The 19,275-nt window shown below is 36.8% G+C and overlaps 1 protein-coding gene across 1 annotated transcript; it reads right to left on the reverse strand.

The window, feature by feature from the left end:
- Positions 1 to 4,665: 4,665 nt before the first annotated feature.
- LOC148875684 (protein THYLAKOID FORMATION1, chloroplastic-like) lies at positions 4,666 to 11,344 on the reverse strand. The gene is made up of 5 exons (XM_088965071.1): positions 10,538 to 11,344; positions 9,637 to 9,904; positions 7,486 to 7,702; positions 5,711 to 5,826; positions 4,666 to 5,027 (listed from the first exon to the last, which is right to left on the reverse strand). The coding sequence occupies exons 1-5, from the start codon at positions 10,734 to 10,736 to the stop codon at positions 4,934 to 4,936; spliced, it is 894 nt and encodes a 297-aa protein (XP_088821197.1). The 5' UTR covers positions 10,737 to 11,344; the 3' UTR covers positions 4,666 to 4,933.
- Between the last annotated feature and the right edge of the window lie 7,931 nt (positions 11,345 to 19,275).

A 19,275-nucleotide genomic window follows, 5' to 3' on the forward strand; every position in this document is an offset into this window, starting at 1 on the left:
CTTTCACCCTTCCATTTATGTAACCAGCTTTTTCCCTTGTCGTTGCATAAAGTTTTACACTTTTAGCCCACTCCAAGTAGTTTAGACCATTTAGAGGGGTAATGGGCATGGAAAACATCATGTTTTCACCTCCCATCCCAGCTGTGCTGCAGGTCGGTGTAACCCCCAATGAGGTTGAATCATATTTTTCCATAGATTACTGTTGAAATCAGTCCAAATCCCACACAACTACACAACAACCACAAATAGAATACCAACCCTCAAGAAATTTACTTATGGGATGTGGAAAAGACAACAAAAACTTGCTGAAATCAACTCTGTGATAGTTCAGTCATTAAACCAGCCCGGTAAACAGTCCAACACTAGCCAAGCCAGACGTTGGAATAGTATACTATCAATTCGACTACAACCCATACAGTCTAACAATCCAGCATCCAAACGAATGTATAGAACCAAGGAATAATGCCTTCACACCATTGGTCAAAAACAAAAGAACAAGAACACATACCCTATCCAACACCTGTACGAAGGTGCCAACCAGAATCTGACTTCACAGCATCGAACAAAAAAGAAGGGGAGTCTCTTTCTGCATCGCCCTTCTTTGACTAGGGTTTCTTTGATATTACGACCAAGGAAGAACCCAAAGGAAGAGCTGCAAGTAGTCTAGTAGGGTTTCTTTGTCTACCACGTCCAAAAAATCAAAGAAGGAAAAAAGAGGACGAAGTAGGTTCAAATAAGAGAGATTGAAATTCTTTTATAGCCCAAAACCCTGCTTTGATACCATGTAATCATTCATGGAGAGAGAGAGACGAGAGAGAGAAGGAGAAGAAGAGGAAGATACGATTGAGAGAAAAAGAAAAACCTACTTCTGGCTGCCGCCATTCATTATTTATATTAACTTAATATAAAAAGAATGAAAATTACAAGTATACCCCTGGCGGCACTCCCTAGAAACAAACTAATAAGAAAGAAAGAAAATAACTAACTGAAAGCATCTTAAGAGGACAACCCACTAACAACAACTATAAAATAACAATTAAATAATCCTCACAACAATTAATAATTAATAATAATAATTATTATTAATACTCACCCTCTTGAGAGAGAGCCACTACTACCGCAAGTTGCAGCGGTAGTGGCAGCCGGCAGGAAGACGAGAGAGAGAGAGAGAGAACCATCATTGCTACAAGTTGTAGCGGTGGTGACAGGAAGATAGGGGAGAGGGAGACATCAAATGAAATAGGGGTATTTTTGACTTTAGACCATACTTGAAACGCATTTGAACATGTTAAGTGACAAGCTTGAATCTTAAAATTTAAGATTTAGATTATATTTCAGATGCAATACCAAATAAACATTGTATCTAAAAAGCAGATATTTCAGACTTCAAACATCTGAAAGGTGTTGTCCAACGCCACCTAATATAACGGGATTTACGAAGTGTAACTTGCTTTGAGTAAAAACCTTCTTGCCTTGTAGACGTGAGTGTCTGTAGTATCGGACTCATGTAGATGGGCAATTATTGTCTTCATGCGTAGTGTGTTAAGGATATCATCTGCCATGCAGGGGTCAAGGCCCACCATTCACTGGTTGATGCCTTGATGGGTTAACTTTAGCTGTTGGGCCCAACAGCATAGACTGTTGAGACAGTTTTTGGGCTGGGCACATTGTGAGCAGTTGATCTATTCATGCCCATGCTTTGATTTTTATTTTTTAGTAAAAATAAATTAATATATAATTATTAATTTACCCATTCTCTGCATTCCCAGAAACTGTCTCAACTCTCAACAGCCTATGCTGTTTTTCCCCTTGATGGCTATACTCAAGGAACAGAAGTGCTATAGAACTTGGTAAGGTTTAAAGTATGACATGTGTCAGGCAATACGGGCATAAATGCATGTGTTTTTGAGGTTAGGGCTACAGACGCACAATAAATAAGTAGAGTATCAATATGTATCCACCAGATTACCATATCCTATATGTAGGATTGGCGTGAATCTTCCAATATGTAATCAACAATTCAATTCGCATCAAAACTCTTCAAAGATACGTTCTTTTCATATTTTGCATTTTTTATTTGATCTTATAAAAATGACTTGGTTTACTTGTAATAAACTTTGTACTTCATATATTTACTAATTTTATGTTAAACCTAAGCCATTTTTACTTGTATTAAAAGGTTGTATGGGGTTTCCTTGAAATCTTTTGGGAAAAATTGAAATTTCATTTTTCTGTTGTGTTTAATTTCTTAGTCCTTGTGATGAGATTGGTGATAATATGATGGATGTAGGGATAGTATATGAGATCTGTATACCCATCAATACATTTTATTTAAAATTCGGTTTTAGCTTTTCAGTTTTGGAAAATTTACAGTAAAAAAAAAAATAATAACAAAATAATTTGTTTAATAGCTGCATTTGTTCTATATTTATATATCATATGCATCTTATGGATTTTCTAACATCCCCACAGAAACAAGGCAATTTTGGATTTTTTTCTTAATTTTGAGCAATTTATAGTAAAAAATAAATTATACACAAATTTTATCATAAGATACGTCAACAATTGTATATATAGTTAGTTATATTTAAGGAAATTTTCACATTAAAATTAATTTCAGCAATTTACAATGAAAAATAAATAAGATATATAATATCTATACCAATAATTATTTAATACCTGCACTTAGCATGTAAATTTTTAAATCTTTGTTGCACTTATGTACACACTTATTTATCCATTGAAATTAATCCATATAAAGGAAAAACTTCTAGTAGAACAAAAAATTGATTAAAGCATATCATTGATAAAGTCATCATGTAATGTCTTTACACCTGATAGACTTATTTCTATGCCTGACTGCATATGAGCTATAAAAGTATGTTTTTCTCATGTTTTCATACCTCATTTACAATTATTTGAGCATTAGATATTATTATTGTGTTTATGAGATTTATGTGAATTTTCATAAATATCTTAATTCTTCCATCATTTTGAGGAATATTTCCCCTGCATATCCCAGTAGGGGTGTACAATCGGTCGGTTTAGTTCGGTTCAAACTCAGGACCTAACTGACTATTTGGTTTTATCATTTCTTCTAATCGAACCGAACCAAATTATATTTTAGAACCAAATTGATCCTAACCGAATTTGGTTCGGTTGGACCCTGGTTCCACATAAATGACAAGCATTTAATAAGTATTATTAATGAAAAGTTAAAATGGCCCCAAAACCCAATGGTTTTAATTAATTAACTATTAACTATTATTAATTAAAAGTTAAAATAATCCCGAAGCCCAATGGTTTTAATTAATTAGCTATTATTAATTAAAGGCTAAAATAGACCCATAACCCTATGTCAATGGGGGATTAGCGAATAGGCCATTTTCAAAAATAATTAATGATTAATGAACAATTAATGATATTCATAAAAAATATGAACAATTAATGACTAACAAAAAATAAAAAATGGGACTAGGTTTTAATTAAGGGAAATTGTCTAAAACTCACCACGAGTTTTGAACATTTCTCTTAAACTCACCACAAATTTTCAAAATGTCTACAATTCACCATGTCAGTAAGTTTTTATTTTCCAAAACTCACATTCCATTAGTGCACCGTTAATGCTTCTTAACAGAGGTGTCCATGTCAGCATAAATGACAATTTTCATGATCAAATTACCCTTGAATGGCGAGTTAGAGGAAAAATGGGATTTCTCAGTTTTCAATTTTATTGTTTTTTTTTGCATTTTTAATGTTTTGTTATAATTTCTGTTTTTTTACATGTTATATTTTTCTACAATCTATAATTTTTCTTGTATTTTTTGTAATTTCTGTGTTTTCCTATATTTTTTGGTGTTTTTTCTACAATTTTTATTTTCTGATTTTGTTTTTCAATTTCTATAGTTTCTATAATTTGAAAATAATTTTTATTTTGTTTGCAATTTTTATTTTTTTTTATTTTTTGTAATTTCTATGTTTTTATGTATTTTATATTTGAAAATGTTTTTTGAACTTTTTCCTTTTTTTCATGTCTAAATATTAAAATGGTAATATATTAACAATTTTTAATTTATTTTGTATATAATTTATATTTTTTTATGAAGGTTAAAATGGTAATATATTAACACTCGTTAGTTTGTTTAACGTCAAGTTAGTGACATGGTGAATTTTAGACATTTTGAAAAGTTGTGGTGAGTTTAAGAGAAATGCTGAAAACTCATGGTGAGTTTTAAACAATTTCCCTTTAATTAACTATTATTAATTATTCATTGAGAAATATAATAATTAATTAACATAAAGTATTAAATAAAGCTTTAATGTTTAATATACTTAACTAAGTAACAGCATCAACATGATTTTTGGTTCGGTTCGGTTGAAAATTTCAGTCAAAACGAACCGAAACCGAAAACTGATATTTTAGAAAATAAAAACCGAACCGAACCGATAGCCGAATTAACCAAACCAAATTAACTTATTCGGTTAGGTTCGGTTCGGTTTTTGGTTTATCAACCGAATTTGAACACCTCTATATCCCAGTAATTTTGAAATTACCTTGTGAAACGGTTTTTCATCTGATATTGTGAACCTTGCTTATGGTGCACTTAGTAGCTCTTGTGCACTTAGTAGCTCTTATATTGAAAATTGGCTTATTGTGGAGAATGCTGATCCAACATTTGTATGTTGTACTAAATAAACACAAGTGGAATACATTTTGAAAGAAAATCAGAAAGATGAAGAAGAAAGAGGGAAAAGCCAAGGTGATAGGTGAATACAAAGGATGTATTTGGGTCATCATACTCCATATTTCAAAATAATACAAGAATTACAAACTTGTATTTTGGTGGGTAACTCAGATATTATGCTCTTGATCCAAAAGCCATAAGAGAAACACGGAGTTAAGTTTCAGAGTACTTGGAACAGTAGGTTTGTACTATTGACCTGAACATAGGAATTCTCCCACGCATTTTGAAATGGCCTCATTAGCCTTCTGAGACCCCATCCTTTCTTCTCTTTTCTTCTTTTCTCTGGCAGCCAAAAAACATTGCATAAATTATCTGTTATTATCTGGAAACATGAGAGTCCTACAATTTATGCACAATGGATTGACCAGTAAGGTACACCCAATGCTTAATCATTGTTCAATAGAAGTAAAACCATTGAGTTCAAGAGTAAAGGTTCCAAATATATAAGACAAATTGTTCTGTTATTGTCTAGAAATAACAGATACTGTTGCAACAGGGGTACACTCCATCCTTTTGAGTATTAATGGTGTAGGAACTTGAATTATCCTTAGGAGGTTCAGTTCAGGGGAATTTTTCTATTTAAGGCTTGTTGTTTTATAGAGTCCCACCCCATGGTACATGGTTTGGACTTTAATAGAAGATTAGTGGTTTAATACATATCCTCCTTTAAGGTACTCTCTGAAAAAGGTCATTACCCAATGTTGGTCTCAGCTATCTGGGATCTTGGGATGGGGTAGACTGAATACGGTCCTAATGTTGGCATTATTCTGTATGAAGTGACCACTCTCAGACTAAACCTGTGTTGCATTTTTGCCAGCCTGAGATTTTATCATTACACAAAGTAACAGCCCCTCTTCAAGGTACTCTTTATTAAATTATTATATCTAAACATGAATGGTTTAAGTAATACTAAGAAACCATAGCATCATGCTGTGCAGAAGAGATGATTGAGGAATAAGGATTACCTATCTACATACTCCTTTAGGAGTTCCTTTGCTTGAACCAACTTAGAAAGCAGGTTGCGATACACATCAAGGTCTCGGTCTACACTTCTTTTGTTTATGTTTAAGGCTGCACAAAACTGTTGAACAACAAAAAAACAGCATAAAGTCATCATTCAGAAACCTAGATGAAAAAAAAGCATATTTCCCTGCTTAACCTTTACTATTTCTGCCACGTGGAGGGATGATATGCAGATAGAAACCATTCACTGAGTAGGGGGTCCTCTGTAATGGTCTTATGACTGTGTTAAATCCTCCATTCCATGCCAGCCCCATACCATCCATGCATTAGCTTTTCACTCCAAGTGACTCTGGACTTCCACAGTACCACCATTTTAATTTAGAAATTGTCCACAGAAAGGGCTTTTATGTTGGACATGCTGCAAGGGCTTTGGGGATGAAAGCTCATGAACAGATAGGGGCAAGTAGGGGATTTAACAAAAAAAAAAAGTGGCTAGTAGGGGGGTGCTCAACAAAAACCAAAAAACTGAACTGAATCGAAAAATCCAGTTAACCGAAGCGATCGGTTCGGTTTTGGTTCAGTAATTTTCAAAAACTAGTGGTACTGATTCAGCTTCAGTTAACCTAAAAGAAAAACCAGTAGTTAATAGAACCAACTGGTATATATATTTATGGGTTTGACTATGATACCGGAAAGACATCTGAAAAAATTATGACCAATCAATTGGTTAACCGATTGGTTTCAGTTCAGGATTTTACAGAAACTGAAGAACTGGTTTGGTTTCAAAAAAGCCCAACCAGACCGTGAGCACCTCTAGACCTCTAGTGTCAAGAGGAATACAGACCTTTTTTGGGTGCTCAACCATCTTTTCACGTGGAAAAGCCTAGGTCATTTAGACCTGTTCACTAGATCACCCAACTATGATCTGCTCTTCTCTCTCAAAAGGATAGATACTTGGGAAATATAGCAGAACGTGGATTCACATACATGGGGGAGCTCATGCAAAGAGGGCGGGTGGCCTGCCGTTTGATAGATTCCGCCAATTTGGGAATTAGAATTACCTATGTAATCCTTACAATTTGATCCCATGCATTCACTGGGATAGTGAATACATACAGGACATTGAAAATCGAAGAAAAAACAATTATTTAATGGTTAGGAACACCCAATGGAATAAATTTCCCTGACTGCCACAAGTAGTGGCTGGGACCCTATGCCCACCACAAGAGTGGATTTAATAATCTCTATTTTGGCAAAACTCTTTTGAAACATATTACATGGTTTAGAGAAAAAGAGTGCTGATTTTTTCCTCATGTGAGTTAAGGGTTTGTTAATGTCCCCAGAAGGGTGGGGGGGGGGGAGGGGGCGTAGAGATCTGTATCTTCTTCCTTCACCCAAATTAGCTAAAAAACTACGTTTTAACTTGGAGATGGAATGATTGTAGTATCTGTCCTCAAAACTGGCACAAAGGATTTTTAGAAAACCTTCTGCATCATAACAGAAATCAGGTTCTCAGTGGTCTCTTCTAACGTCTTGTTCTTGGCATAATAAAATCAGCTATGGGCCACATTGTATTCAAAGGGATTTGTAGGGATTCTTTTGCACTTCCCAAAGAATTGACTAGTTTTTCATGATTGACTACTCTGTACTCATGCATTCTGATATAAGCCTACTTAACAACATAAACTTATAAGAAAATTAATCTAAAAGCAGATTTATAATGATATTGGCAAATTTAACTCAACCATTACAGAGAATAGGTGGCAAGAGGCCCAACCTGTTCTAAGATAGATGGCTCTGTTGCTTTTGCCAATTCCAGAAGACGAAATAGCCCAATAGCAAAGAAACGACTATAACTGAAACTCCCATTACTCCTAGCCTGTTCTGAAATATCTTTCAAAATCCCTTCAACTTCTCCCTCTCTATAAGGAAATTCAATTAATGAATTGGCATTTTGAGTCCGGGCCCAGTCTTCCAACTTTTTGGCATCAGATCTGTATCATACAAAATCAGTAAACTCAAGTTATACAGAATTCAGAAGTTCTCAGACTTCACATCACTTGAAACTGCAAAGTATGGATATAGTCAAGCCCCAGCAAGTAATTGTGACCATTTAATTTAGTCTCAAATGGTCAGAAAAGGTTAAAGGAAGAAACAAAATAATAAAATAATTCAAATCACTTCAAATACTTAATCCCCCCCCCCCAAAAAAAAAAAAAGAAAAAAAAGAAAAAGAAAAGAAAAGAAAGGTGGTGTTTGGAATGACCTATTTTATAACCATTGCAATGAGTTTGTCAAATCAGCCTGCCAGAGGAAACAGGCAAAAAATGTGTTTGCTAATGCTTGTTTTGTTTCAAACAGCAACACAATGCAACACCTAAAATTTTATACTGGGGGCGTTGGAGGAAACACCTTTTTTATGTTTTGAGAATTTGGAGGCTGTTGCAGCAATTGCCTCACTGAAGTGGTGTATTGAAAAGTAAATCACCAGAACACTTAATGAGTTGTCACATCCTAATTGCTGCATAAATTTTAAATAACAGAAATAGGATACTCTAAACACCATTTCAGCATTGTGCTTATCAAATGTTGCATTTACTAGAAGTATTGTGACAATGTTTATGGTGTTGCCTTACTGATTGAGGAAAAACAACAGCCAAGCCAATCACTGCCGGAAAAAGAGAAAGATGATACAGGGAGAGGCCGGGGGGAGGGTTATTGGGGCAGACACTAGAATGATCAAAAAGCTAACAAAACCATCCATACAAGGAAGAAGTTTTACACCGGATGGGTATCTACAAGTACAAATTAAACCTAGAGATCTGTAAGTGTGGGTCTCTTTTCCTTTTCTTGTCTTTTCCATTTTCATAATGATGTTTCAAGGGAGACTAAATATTTCCTATTTTACCTTTCTGATTAAAATAAATTAGAAAAATGAGAGGAAGGGTTTTATCTTCAAAGTAAGGAGTTGATTACCTCATTCAACGTAGTGGTATTGCCTGTGAATGAAAGGACAAATCCCTTAAAAGAAAAGAATATCAAAAGCGAGCTTGCTTTTTTTTATATTGCATTTTTTATCTTGTATTTCCATACTATTTAATTTTCATCCTTTATTTTCTAGTTACTCCCTATTCTTCCCTTTATAAAAGATTTTAGTAAATGAAACAAACATGTTTTTTACTTGCAAAGATGATAAAACATTTTTGAGCATTTCCACCTATAATATTATAACTTCTAGTCATGTAATTTTCAGATCCTTATTTTCCTTACTATTTTCTTGGAAACCACAAAATTTGCTAAAATGAAACAAATACTTTCAAGTGTAAACTATTTATAGTCTATATTCATTAAGTGTCACCTTTCAATTTCAATGGATCAGCAACTTTCAAGGTTCAAGATCCAAAAGGTCAAACAAACACACATCAAAATCATCATCATCTGCATCTTTGCTAATACAAAATCGCTTACCTAGTCCAGTGTAATGCCATATCTTTTCTTAAAGAATGAAACATCTTTTTCTATTTCACCACCTTAAGCTTATGTTCTTGTTCTTCCTCTTGTCCTTTCAGACACCTCAACATGCACCAAGTAAAGTTATATTGTGTATGCCTTTTATTTGAGCTAACATGTCTGGAAGACCCCACATACGTGTATTTTAGTTGCCCATGAGGTCTAATGTTTTAATCTACTAATCCTCAAAGAAGGGAGTTTCAGAATGCACATGTAATATCTTATATAGACATGTTCATCAATTTGGATAATGAATTTGGTTGTTGGCATTTTAGGTGGGTGAGCAGGTACAATTCATGGCTTTCCACTTCCAATAACAACTACCTCAAGGAACTAACAGCTCTCAGAGCAAATTAGGTTAACCAAGATAAAAAAGAAAAAAGAAAAAAAAAAGAGAGGTAACAAGTATTAGACAGACCTGTATTGTTCAGGATCCTCCTTCAATGCTTTGATATAGGCTTGGAAGATGGCATCTCGATCCTCATCATTTGGGTACCCTTCCATGAGCTGATCATACACAGTCACAAAACCAAGAGCAAAGACAGCGTCATATCGGTATGTCCTCTTATACCTCATCAGATGCTGTTGGACAATCAGCTCTTGCAGCACGGTGTTGTATACGGTAGGGATAGGCCTCTTGTATGCCTTGAGAAAGCTTAATTTTGTCTCAGATACTGTGGGCACATCTGTTACCACAATAGTGAGCAAAGTAAGTAGCCAGATACTTGAGACTTCCATAAATTTGTTTTACTCTTAACCTAAAAAGTATTTTTATCTCCCAAGAAATAAAAAAAAAAAGAAAAAGAAAGAATAACTTCAATTTAAAAAGTTCAATTGATAAGTAAAAACCGCGGTTCTACTATAGAGAAGCAAAATGGAATAAAGAACACCGTTTCGATGAGTGCAAATAAGCGCAAAGAGAAATTAGAGATTTTCAATGTCTAATGCTCTGGCTCACTATGAGAGTTGTAAGAATCACAATATCTACACGTATGAGTCTTGTGGTATGAGTCAGGCAACAACACTTCATACTTATCTTTTACAATTTTTTTTGTTCCCTTCAGATTTAGAGGAAAACTCATTCTAAGATAGGCTCAAGTATATCAGAACTCTAATTAGAAGAAAAGGAAATTATATGACGGAAAATCAAATAAGAAAGTGAACCAAGAAGAATCAATGCAGTAATTCACGAAGATAACTAACAGATTGCTAGAATCTGAAGAAATTAGGAAGTAGAATGCAATGGCTTTTAGGCAGGAAAAGAACTTCAGAGGTGAAAGAAAACAATATTTAAAAAACAAATTGGAGCATTAACTTACCTGTTGCAGATGACATGCATTGAATAACCATTCGAGAAGTCGAATTCTGGGTTCGAACTCCAGGTGAATCGGAAACAGAAATGGTTCGGAATCGAAAACCATAAAAAGTAGAATCTAATGATCGAATCGAAGAAACCGCATGCTTCCTCTCCGACGCTTGGCCCAATGCAGTAAAAGATAAAGAAGAAATAGCCGCCATGAAAGACGATCCTTGAGCAGAGAATTTAGGAGTGTAAAATCGAAATGAAGAAGCCGGGGGGGGGGGGGGGATTGGTTCACAGCCGGGGATGTTTTCTCATCGTGAAGGCTAAAATCCGTGAAAAAATCGCATTTTGTCAGATTTTCGTCTGGGTTTTGGGTTGACAGGGAGTGGGAATGGGAGAGAGAGGAGGCTCTTCGAGCTTATCCCGTTTACGAAGAAGATTTTGTAATCTTAGCCATAACCCAGTAGAGAATTGACACGTGTCACATCGTGTGGAAACTGACACTTACCCATCGTCTCTTAGCAGATGGTGGTTCTTGTGGTCGTCGTGAGTCTCAGACGTGCAAGCAAGAGGGTTAAGTCAAGGCTTCTCCACTGGATTTGGAGAGAAGAAATGGAGCTCTTCTTTTTTCGTAAAATACAAGACCCATCCCCACACTGATTACTGATTACTGATTACTGATTCCCTCCCTCCCAAGCAAAGCAAATAGCCGTAAGCTGATCAAAGTTTATTCTGAATTCATTGCTTCTACGTATACCCAAACGCTATTTAGAGAGACTGAGAGCGCACTAAATCCCTTATTGAGTGAGTATTGACAAATGCCAGGGGCAAAGGACAAAACATGAACACTTTTAAGGCTTTTAATGCATTAATTATTAAAGAAAATAGCTTGTTTTAAATTTTGCATTTTTGTGGTTTGTTGATTTCACGTGCAAATGTGGTTTTACAAATAATCACAATAATGAATGCATGCAAAACTTATCTGCTTGGTGTCAACTGTTCATTGAATTTTTTCATGGTTTTCAAAATTGGACCGGACCGAACGGTCAGGCGGGAAAACCGGTAACCGTTCAGCCCATGGGTCCAATTAGGGGTGTCAACGGTATTCGAAAATCCAATTTCGAATTCGATATTCGACATAATCGAATTGAATTTAGATAATTCGAATATTTAATCGGTCAAATTCGGATATCCTATTCTTACCGAATAGTTAATCGGATTTGAATTCGGATATGACCTGATTCAATTCGATAAATATCCGAATTCAACCATTTATTTAATTCTTATATATAATATATAAAATATTTTATATAATATATATAATAATTAAGTTATATAAATAATTTATATACTTTATATCAATAAAATATTTATTAATTATCTAAAATAATTAATTAATCGAATTCGAATCGAATCAAATTCGGATATTGAATTTTCTAATCAAATTTGAATTTGGATATTGCTTGATCTGATTCAAATTCGATCCGTTTACACCCCTAGGTCCAATAATAATGTAAACCACTAAATCCTAAAAAACCGTTGAAAAGGTAAAAAAACCGTTGACTCGGGCAATTGTTCGTGGTTACGGATTTCATTTTCGTTTTAAAAAAATAATAAAAACAAAAAAAAGACCCCATATATCCCCGATTACCAACTCTTACAAATTAGGCCTAGGGTTAGAACAAAAGTCATTCATTTTCGTTTTAACCCTTCCCTCTTCTCAGCCCTCATACCTCGATCGACGACCTATGGCAGACATGACCTATGGTGACCTATGGCGATTCACAGCGACCGACAATGGTGGTGAGCTTCATCTACGACAGTTTGCATTTTGTAACTAGCAACAACCTCTATTTGTCAGGGACTTGTAGCGGTGGCTGGCAATTTTGCAGCAACGACCGACAATTTTAGGGGTATTCACGGTTCGGTTGGGCTAATTTTTGAAACTAAACGGGGTTAACCGGTTTGGTTTGGTTAACTGAAGTCGATCGGTTCAGTTTGGAAAACTAGTAACGGAAGTCGATCATTTAACCGATTGACTAGTAACCAATGGAGTCTGGACTCTAGTGGATCCGCCCCCCGGGGTAAAAGCAATTGGTTGCAAATGGATCTACAAGAGGAAGAAGGGCCCCGATGGCAGGATTGAGACCTTTAAAGCTCGCTTGGTGGCGAAAGGGTATACTCAGAAAGAAGGCATCGACTATGAGGAAACCTTTTCGCCCGTGGCCATGCTTAAATCCATTAGGATCCTGCTAGCTGTAGCAGCGTACCATGACTATGAGATTTGGCAAATGGATGTCAAAACCGTGTTCCTGAATGGAGATCTTAGTGAAGATATCTACATGCAGCAGCCGCAAGGCTTCATTGCTGCTGGTCAGGAACACATGGTATGTAAACTTAATAGATCCATATATGGACTTAAGCAGGCTTTTAGGAGTTGGAACATCCGTTTTGATTCTGCAGTCAAAACGTTTGACTTTGAGCAGAATCCGGATGAGCCCTGTGTTTACAGGAAGTCCAGTGGGGATAAGATCACCTTTTTGGTGTTGTACGTGGACGATATCCTACTCATTGGGAATGATGTAGGAATGTTGACTTCGGTCAAGGTATGGCTATCACAGCAGTTCTCCATGAAAGATCTTGGAGAAGCTTCATACATACTGGGTCTTCGACTCTATAGAGATAGATCGAAGCGGATAATTGGATTATCCCAGGCTGCTTATATTGACAAAATTGTCAAGAGGTACAACATGGAGAACTCCAAGAAAGGAAACGTTCCTTTCAGGCACGGAGTCACTCTCTCCAAGAAGATGTCTCCCAAGACTTCTGAGGAGATTGAGAGCATGAGAGATGTTCCCTATGCCTCAGCCGTAGGGAGCATCATGTATGCCATGCTGTGCACTCGCCCTGACATTGCTCAGGCGGTGAGTGTGGTAAGCAGATTCCAGGCAAACCCAGGGCAGGAGCATTGGACTGCAGTGAAGAACATACTCAAATACCTTCGAAGGACAAAAGAGTTTTGTCTGGTATTCGATGGTAGTTCACTGCAAGTTCTAGGGTATACCGATGCCGATTTCCAGTCGGATCCAGATGATAGAAAGTCTACATCTGGGTATGTTTTCACGATAGGATCGTGTGCTGTTTGCTGGAAAAACAGCAAACAGGGGTCCACTACAGACTCCACAACCGAGGCCGAGTACATTGCCGCAAGTGAAGCTGCCAAGGAAGCCGTGTGGATGAAGAAGTTCATACACGAATTGGGAGCGATTCCATCCAGCACATCTCCCATCCCGTTGTTGTGTGACAACAATGGAGCGATCGCCCAGGGTAAAGAGCCTCGGGCTCACTCGAAGTCGAAGCACATCGAGAGAAAGTACCATGTACTGCGGGAGATCGTTGGTAGAGGGGACATCCTGATTCAGAAGGTAGCATCAACGGATAATGTGGTAGACCCATTGACTAAGCCACTGACATAGAAGGTGTTTGAGAATCACGTGGAAAGTATGGGACTCCGGCTTGTACCAGATTGGACCTAAGTGCAAGTGGGAGCTGTTAGACAGTTTTGTATGCCCTTAGCTTCAATCTGATTCAATGTACTTTTGTTATTTAGTGGAAATAAATAAAGTGCATGTTTGATTCATGTTGTTTGGTTTAATTCTGTGTAAAACCCTAAAACTGGATATTTATAGAGACTCATGTTAGTTTTAAATGTTCACAGCCGTTGGATAAGTCTGGGGAGATTTATCCTGCCAAGACTGATACTGGTGTGCCACCAAGTGTTGGGATGGCCTGTCTCAGCCATTAGGGTAAGACCCGAGGCACATGCAGTATGGGATTACTTGAATCCTTGAACCGGACCAGATTTCTAGTATTGCCCTGGACCTTGGAGATAGATGGGCAAAACTGGAAAGTTACACCTGAACCCTAGACTCGATTATGACATTTCACTAGGTGTTGGATCAGGCTGCCTTTGATATGCCAATCAGTGAGATCCTTAGCGGGGATCAAAACCTGGGTATGTTGGGGCAGTTTGAGAATTCATCTGAGTGGGTGATCATAGTGACAGAATCAGCCACTTTATCGGACAAAGGGTAATGATCGGGAATGCACTCTCTCTGATGGAAACCAAACTGCCGGCAGTTGATTTCAATCGTTGGAATTTTGTTTTACAAAATTAATATATTTATATATATATGTACGGTTTCGAATTGTTTGCAAATGGTTTTAATTCCCGGGATCCATGTGAGAGGAGAGTGCAGCACTGTTCCTTGCAGCCGAGGGAGAGGTCATCTCTTGTCGGGCAGTGCTTGATCATTAAGGGCTGAGAGGTTAAGTGTAAGACCATTGAAGATAATACTTGATGGGCTAATCTTGCACCTGCCCACAGTCCCTGGGTTTTTATAAGATGGCTTGGCCCAGGGACCACTTAATGTAAGTGTTGGGCCCATAGGGTCCATATGATGGACTCAAGGGGTTCATTGAGTTTTTCAGTGAATTCGGCTGGGCCTTGTTTTAGAGGCTGGGCCGAACCCATGTGGCTGGTGTGTAGATCAATGCTTGGGTCCCACGCCATACAAAGAAGCCCAACTGGGCAGTAGATTGGAAATTAATTAGACACTGAACACTGAATGGGCCAAAAGCCCATTTCGAGGTGGGCTGATATGATCACCCATCCATGGGGCGAATTTGAGATTAAAGTTAGTAAAAGGATTGGGCCTTTAGCCTTATCCATTCTTAGAGACCAAATTCAAATTAGATTTGAATCTGGTAACCTCCTGATAAGATCAGGAGTAAGCTAACTCTATCTGCAGAAAGGATTAAGATTATCCCCTATCCAAATACTGATTTGGATTGGGATAACTCCTGAAAAGGAGGTTTCTTAATCAAGAAGAAAGGAGGAGATTTCGAACCACCTTGAAGAGGTATAGGATACCTCCTGCGAATTTAGATCTGATCTAATTCATACTCTCCAGAAAAAAGAAAAAAAAGCAGTTCAGCTTTTTTTTCTGTTTTGGAGATCTCCTCCTGCCGCCGCCATCTGCCATTGCAAGATTAGATCTTTGCAGAAAAGAAAGTCAAGAAATCTGTTCTTGACATCAGTCTTGCAAGAAAGACTGAAAAGGATTCAGTGTTTAGTACTTCCAGAGGATTCTTGTGAAGGATCCAGTGTGTAGGACGCACCCTGCTAGTTCTGTTCCATCCATAGCTGTGTCATCTTCAGCAGGAACGAATCTTGGAGCATTCTTTGGGCGTGAACACCAACTTTGGGAGATACAGCTTCTCCGGATCAGGTATATTCCTCCCATTTATCTTTTAGTACAGATTTGGTTTGATTTTGGTTCAAGTAGGATCTTTGAATATTGTATTCTAAACTTTGGGAATATGATTCCCAGTTGGGAGAAGGTAGAAAATTTTTGAAATTTGCCCACCCATTCCGCAACCTTTATGGCGTCCATTAGATGGATCCTACCCTTCTTTCACTTACTACTATTAGTTCAAGGTACAAATCTCCTTCATATCATAGTTGCAGGACCAATTTGTTGAAGGATTTAGCTAAGGAGGTTCAAATGTCAATTGATGAACTCCGTAGGGTTTGGGCTACATATGGTTGTACAATAATGGTTGATGGTTGAACGAATACATGTAGCCGAACATTGATTAATTTTTTAGTGTATTGTTTTACAGGAACTGCATTCGTGAAGTCTGTAGATGATTTTTAAACAGTCAAGAGTGCAAAGAATTTATTTCTTTTGTTTAAAAAAGTTATTGATTGGTGTGAGCTCCAAAAAGCTCATGGCTAGACCAATAGAGTTGCCACCCATTTTTGTTTAAGAGGAAATGGGTCATCTTTTCTGGTTAAACGATTTAGATTTTTAGACAAATAGGAACTCCACTCTTTCACTAGCCTAGAAACAGAAAGTCAAGAATTCTTTGAATAAGGGGAGGGAAGGGGTTAGGCACCCCTCTCCTTAATTTCAAACACAATTCAGTTTGAGATCTATCTAGGCTTCTAGGAAACAAACTAGGTTTACTTAATCAACAAGCAAGACTAGAATATAAGGAAGGGCTAGGCACAGACGTGGCACCGTTTTTTGAGGAAACGCCCAAAGTACAATTGGGGTAGGTACCAGCTCGGAATTGATGCCGATTCACGGGCGGGCATTGGTGTATAGAGTAGGGCTTTTTGACATTTTGAATGTTTATAGGTCTGCAGTGGAATTCAGAAATCAGCATTGGGCCTGTCCATACTTTTCCGTAAAAATTATCAGTTCAAAATGAATCAAATACAAATTAACTTAAACTATGGTGTATTCATCGATCTTGGATGCATGTTACATCCAAATCTCAACTAAAGTATGCGTAATTTTCATTGATTCAAGTTTCATTTAATGTATTTACCATCACAATGCAATCAATTATATTTACCATCACATTCAATCAATTATATTTTTTGTACACAATGCAATGAATACACTATAAATTTAGCCATATAAATCATATGTAATCAGTTTGTGATGTATCTTTATATAATTCCTGGTATGATTGGGTCTTGAAAACACTGGTTTGGAGTTCAACATTACTGATCTTGTCATAACACCTCGAATAATAAGTCACAAAATATGGTTGTGGTAGAAGTGGAGCAGCTTCAATGCTGCCTCTAACTATTCAGAGTGTTGGCACCTCTGTTCCACTATCGATGTTTCCACCTAAAAATTTCATGCATGGAATTGGTGGAGGGGATGCAGCAGCAGCATAGCTCACAACTCCAAACATTGGATTGTCATCAATCTGTGCTTCCAAAAGCATGAGATCTAGGCGGTAAGTTATTTATCCAGATAAATGCACTTACATGGGTAAGTATTTTTTACTCAGGTAAGTGCATCTACCTGTGTTTTTTTTTTTTTTTCAGGTAAATATGGCAATGACTGTTTTAACCATAAAAATCCATTATTAAAAAGGGTATTTTTGTTCCATTAAAATGTGGACAATTTTCCCTCCATATAATAAAGTTATTTACTCACCTAGGAGATAGAGTGATACCTGAGAAAATAAAATTTCCCTGTTCCCCACATATATCTGAAAAAAGAACATAAATTATTTAATCAATCGGAACACCCCCTAGAGGCAAAGAGAACAAGATCCATGAACAGGAGATGCAATGGCCTTACAATAAATTCAATGAGCTAGGACTTCTCAGTAGTAAGAGACATCTCCAACTTCCCCAGAATGTGGAGGAATTAATTGGTAATCAATTGGCACAGCACATAACATTAGGGCCATTCGCCAGTTCATAGAGAAAACAAAGAGTGGGAGAACATGGATTCTAACTATAACTATAAATAAATACTTTTTATTTTACCCAAATTTTAATTTGGATTTTGGCTTGTAAACTGTTTATCTCTCGATTATGACATTAGTCCAGAGCCAATTCATGAAAATTCATTTAACTCACTGGGCTGACCTGCAAACCTATTCGTTAGACATTAAATACAAATTGATAAAATACTTTGTTCCATGGGATTTCTAACTAGAGCCCAAGGCCCAGCAGTGAAACTTGGGTTGGCTCCAGTTGAGAATTTGTTAAAAAAATCTAAGGGGCGAGGCCTAGGGAAGTAGGGCTTCTTCCAAATCTAACCTGACTTTTATGTACATTAGCTTTGTTTTTATACGTTGAGGCCAAAATGACTGAACTTCAACTCAAGAAGATTTGGTATATTTTTTTTTAAACTCCAGGTTTCTAGAGTAGTAGGGCTTCTCCCAAACCTAACCTATTTTCTATGTACCTTTGTTCTGTTTTTATTTGCAGGTTATATATTAGTTTGCCTCTGAAGCAATTCTCTTCAATCTCCCAATTATGTGCTCAAGATGATCGGGTTTAATTTTCTACTTTTGAACTTTCTATATGAGCTAGAATGTTCATAGAATTTGTATACACATATCAAAAAGGTTGGCCAGAATTGCACATTAAAGCTTACATATATATATATATATATATATATAAATAGAGAGAGAGAGAGAGGGAGAGAGAGAGGCTAAAGTCAGTGCTGAGATCTTATATGCGACTCTCAGATTGAAATCCAATTCAATAAAAAGACGGAGTGAATAAAGAAGACAAACAACTTTTATGGTTGGGGATTGGGAGTTGTAACAAATACTTTTCCATTAATAAGAACGCCGAGTAGAACAACCTATGATAGATTTTACTATTTGGATGATTAGAAAAGGAGAAAAAAGATTACTATTTTGCAACATAACTCAAGACGTTTTTGTAATAGCAATGAGCCAAATGATCAATTACCGGGTCCCCAACATATGAGATGCATGACTTTCTCAGCCTTCTCAGCTTTCCTTGCGAGGAGTTTATCATCCCTGTGGGCTTTATATGCGGGATTTAGATGACCGGAAAAGCCTTTTGACCTGAAAGGAAATGCTGGGTATGACAATAGAGAATTTGAATTCGGTCATTGTCCCTTGAGTGCTCTGGCCTTCAATACCTGAAGAGCTCGGATTCAGACCCTACACACGTATATATCTAAGATTTGTCTTGTTACTTGTGATTTTGCTTTTCTGCTAATGCATGAATTATGTGAAACGGCCCCTTACCGTTTGGGAGTGCTTTTCCATTTAAATTAATTTAAATGGTTTTCTAGAAAAGCTACTTTTTAAAAAGTGTTTGTTTTTTTAAGCATTTTTGGAGGGACCGGATCTAGTAGGTACATCAAATTAAGCACATTAAATGAGCATTTGATGAAT

This window comes from Nelumbo lutea, chromosome 1 (genome assembly GCF_056320005.1).
Source record: "Nelumbo lutea isolate HS-2025 chromosome 1, American lotus-T2T, whole genome shotgun sequence".
Lineage (NCBI taxonomy): Eukaryota > Viridiplantae > Streptophyta > Magnoliopsida > Proteales > Nelumbonaceae > Nelumbo > Nelumbo lutea.

Bases quoted from the DNA above. Each gene is read 5' to 3' on its own strand.
- LOC148875684 (XM_088965071.1), bottom strand. From the start codon at position 10,736: ATGGCGGCTATTTCTTCTTTATCTTTTACTGCATTGGGCCAAGCGTCG. The intron at 9,905-10,537 runs GTAAGTTAATGC...TTGTGGTAACAG, and splicing joins ATGCATGTCATCTGCAACAG to ATGTGCCCACAGTATCTGAG. The intron at 5,028-5,710 runs GTAATCCTTATT...TTTGGCTGCCAG, and splicing joins CTAAAGGAGTATGTAGATAG to AGAAAAGAAGAAAAGAGAAG.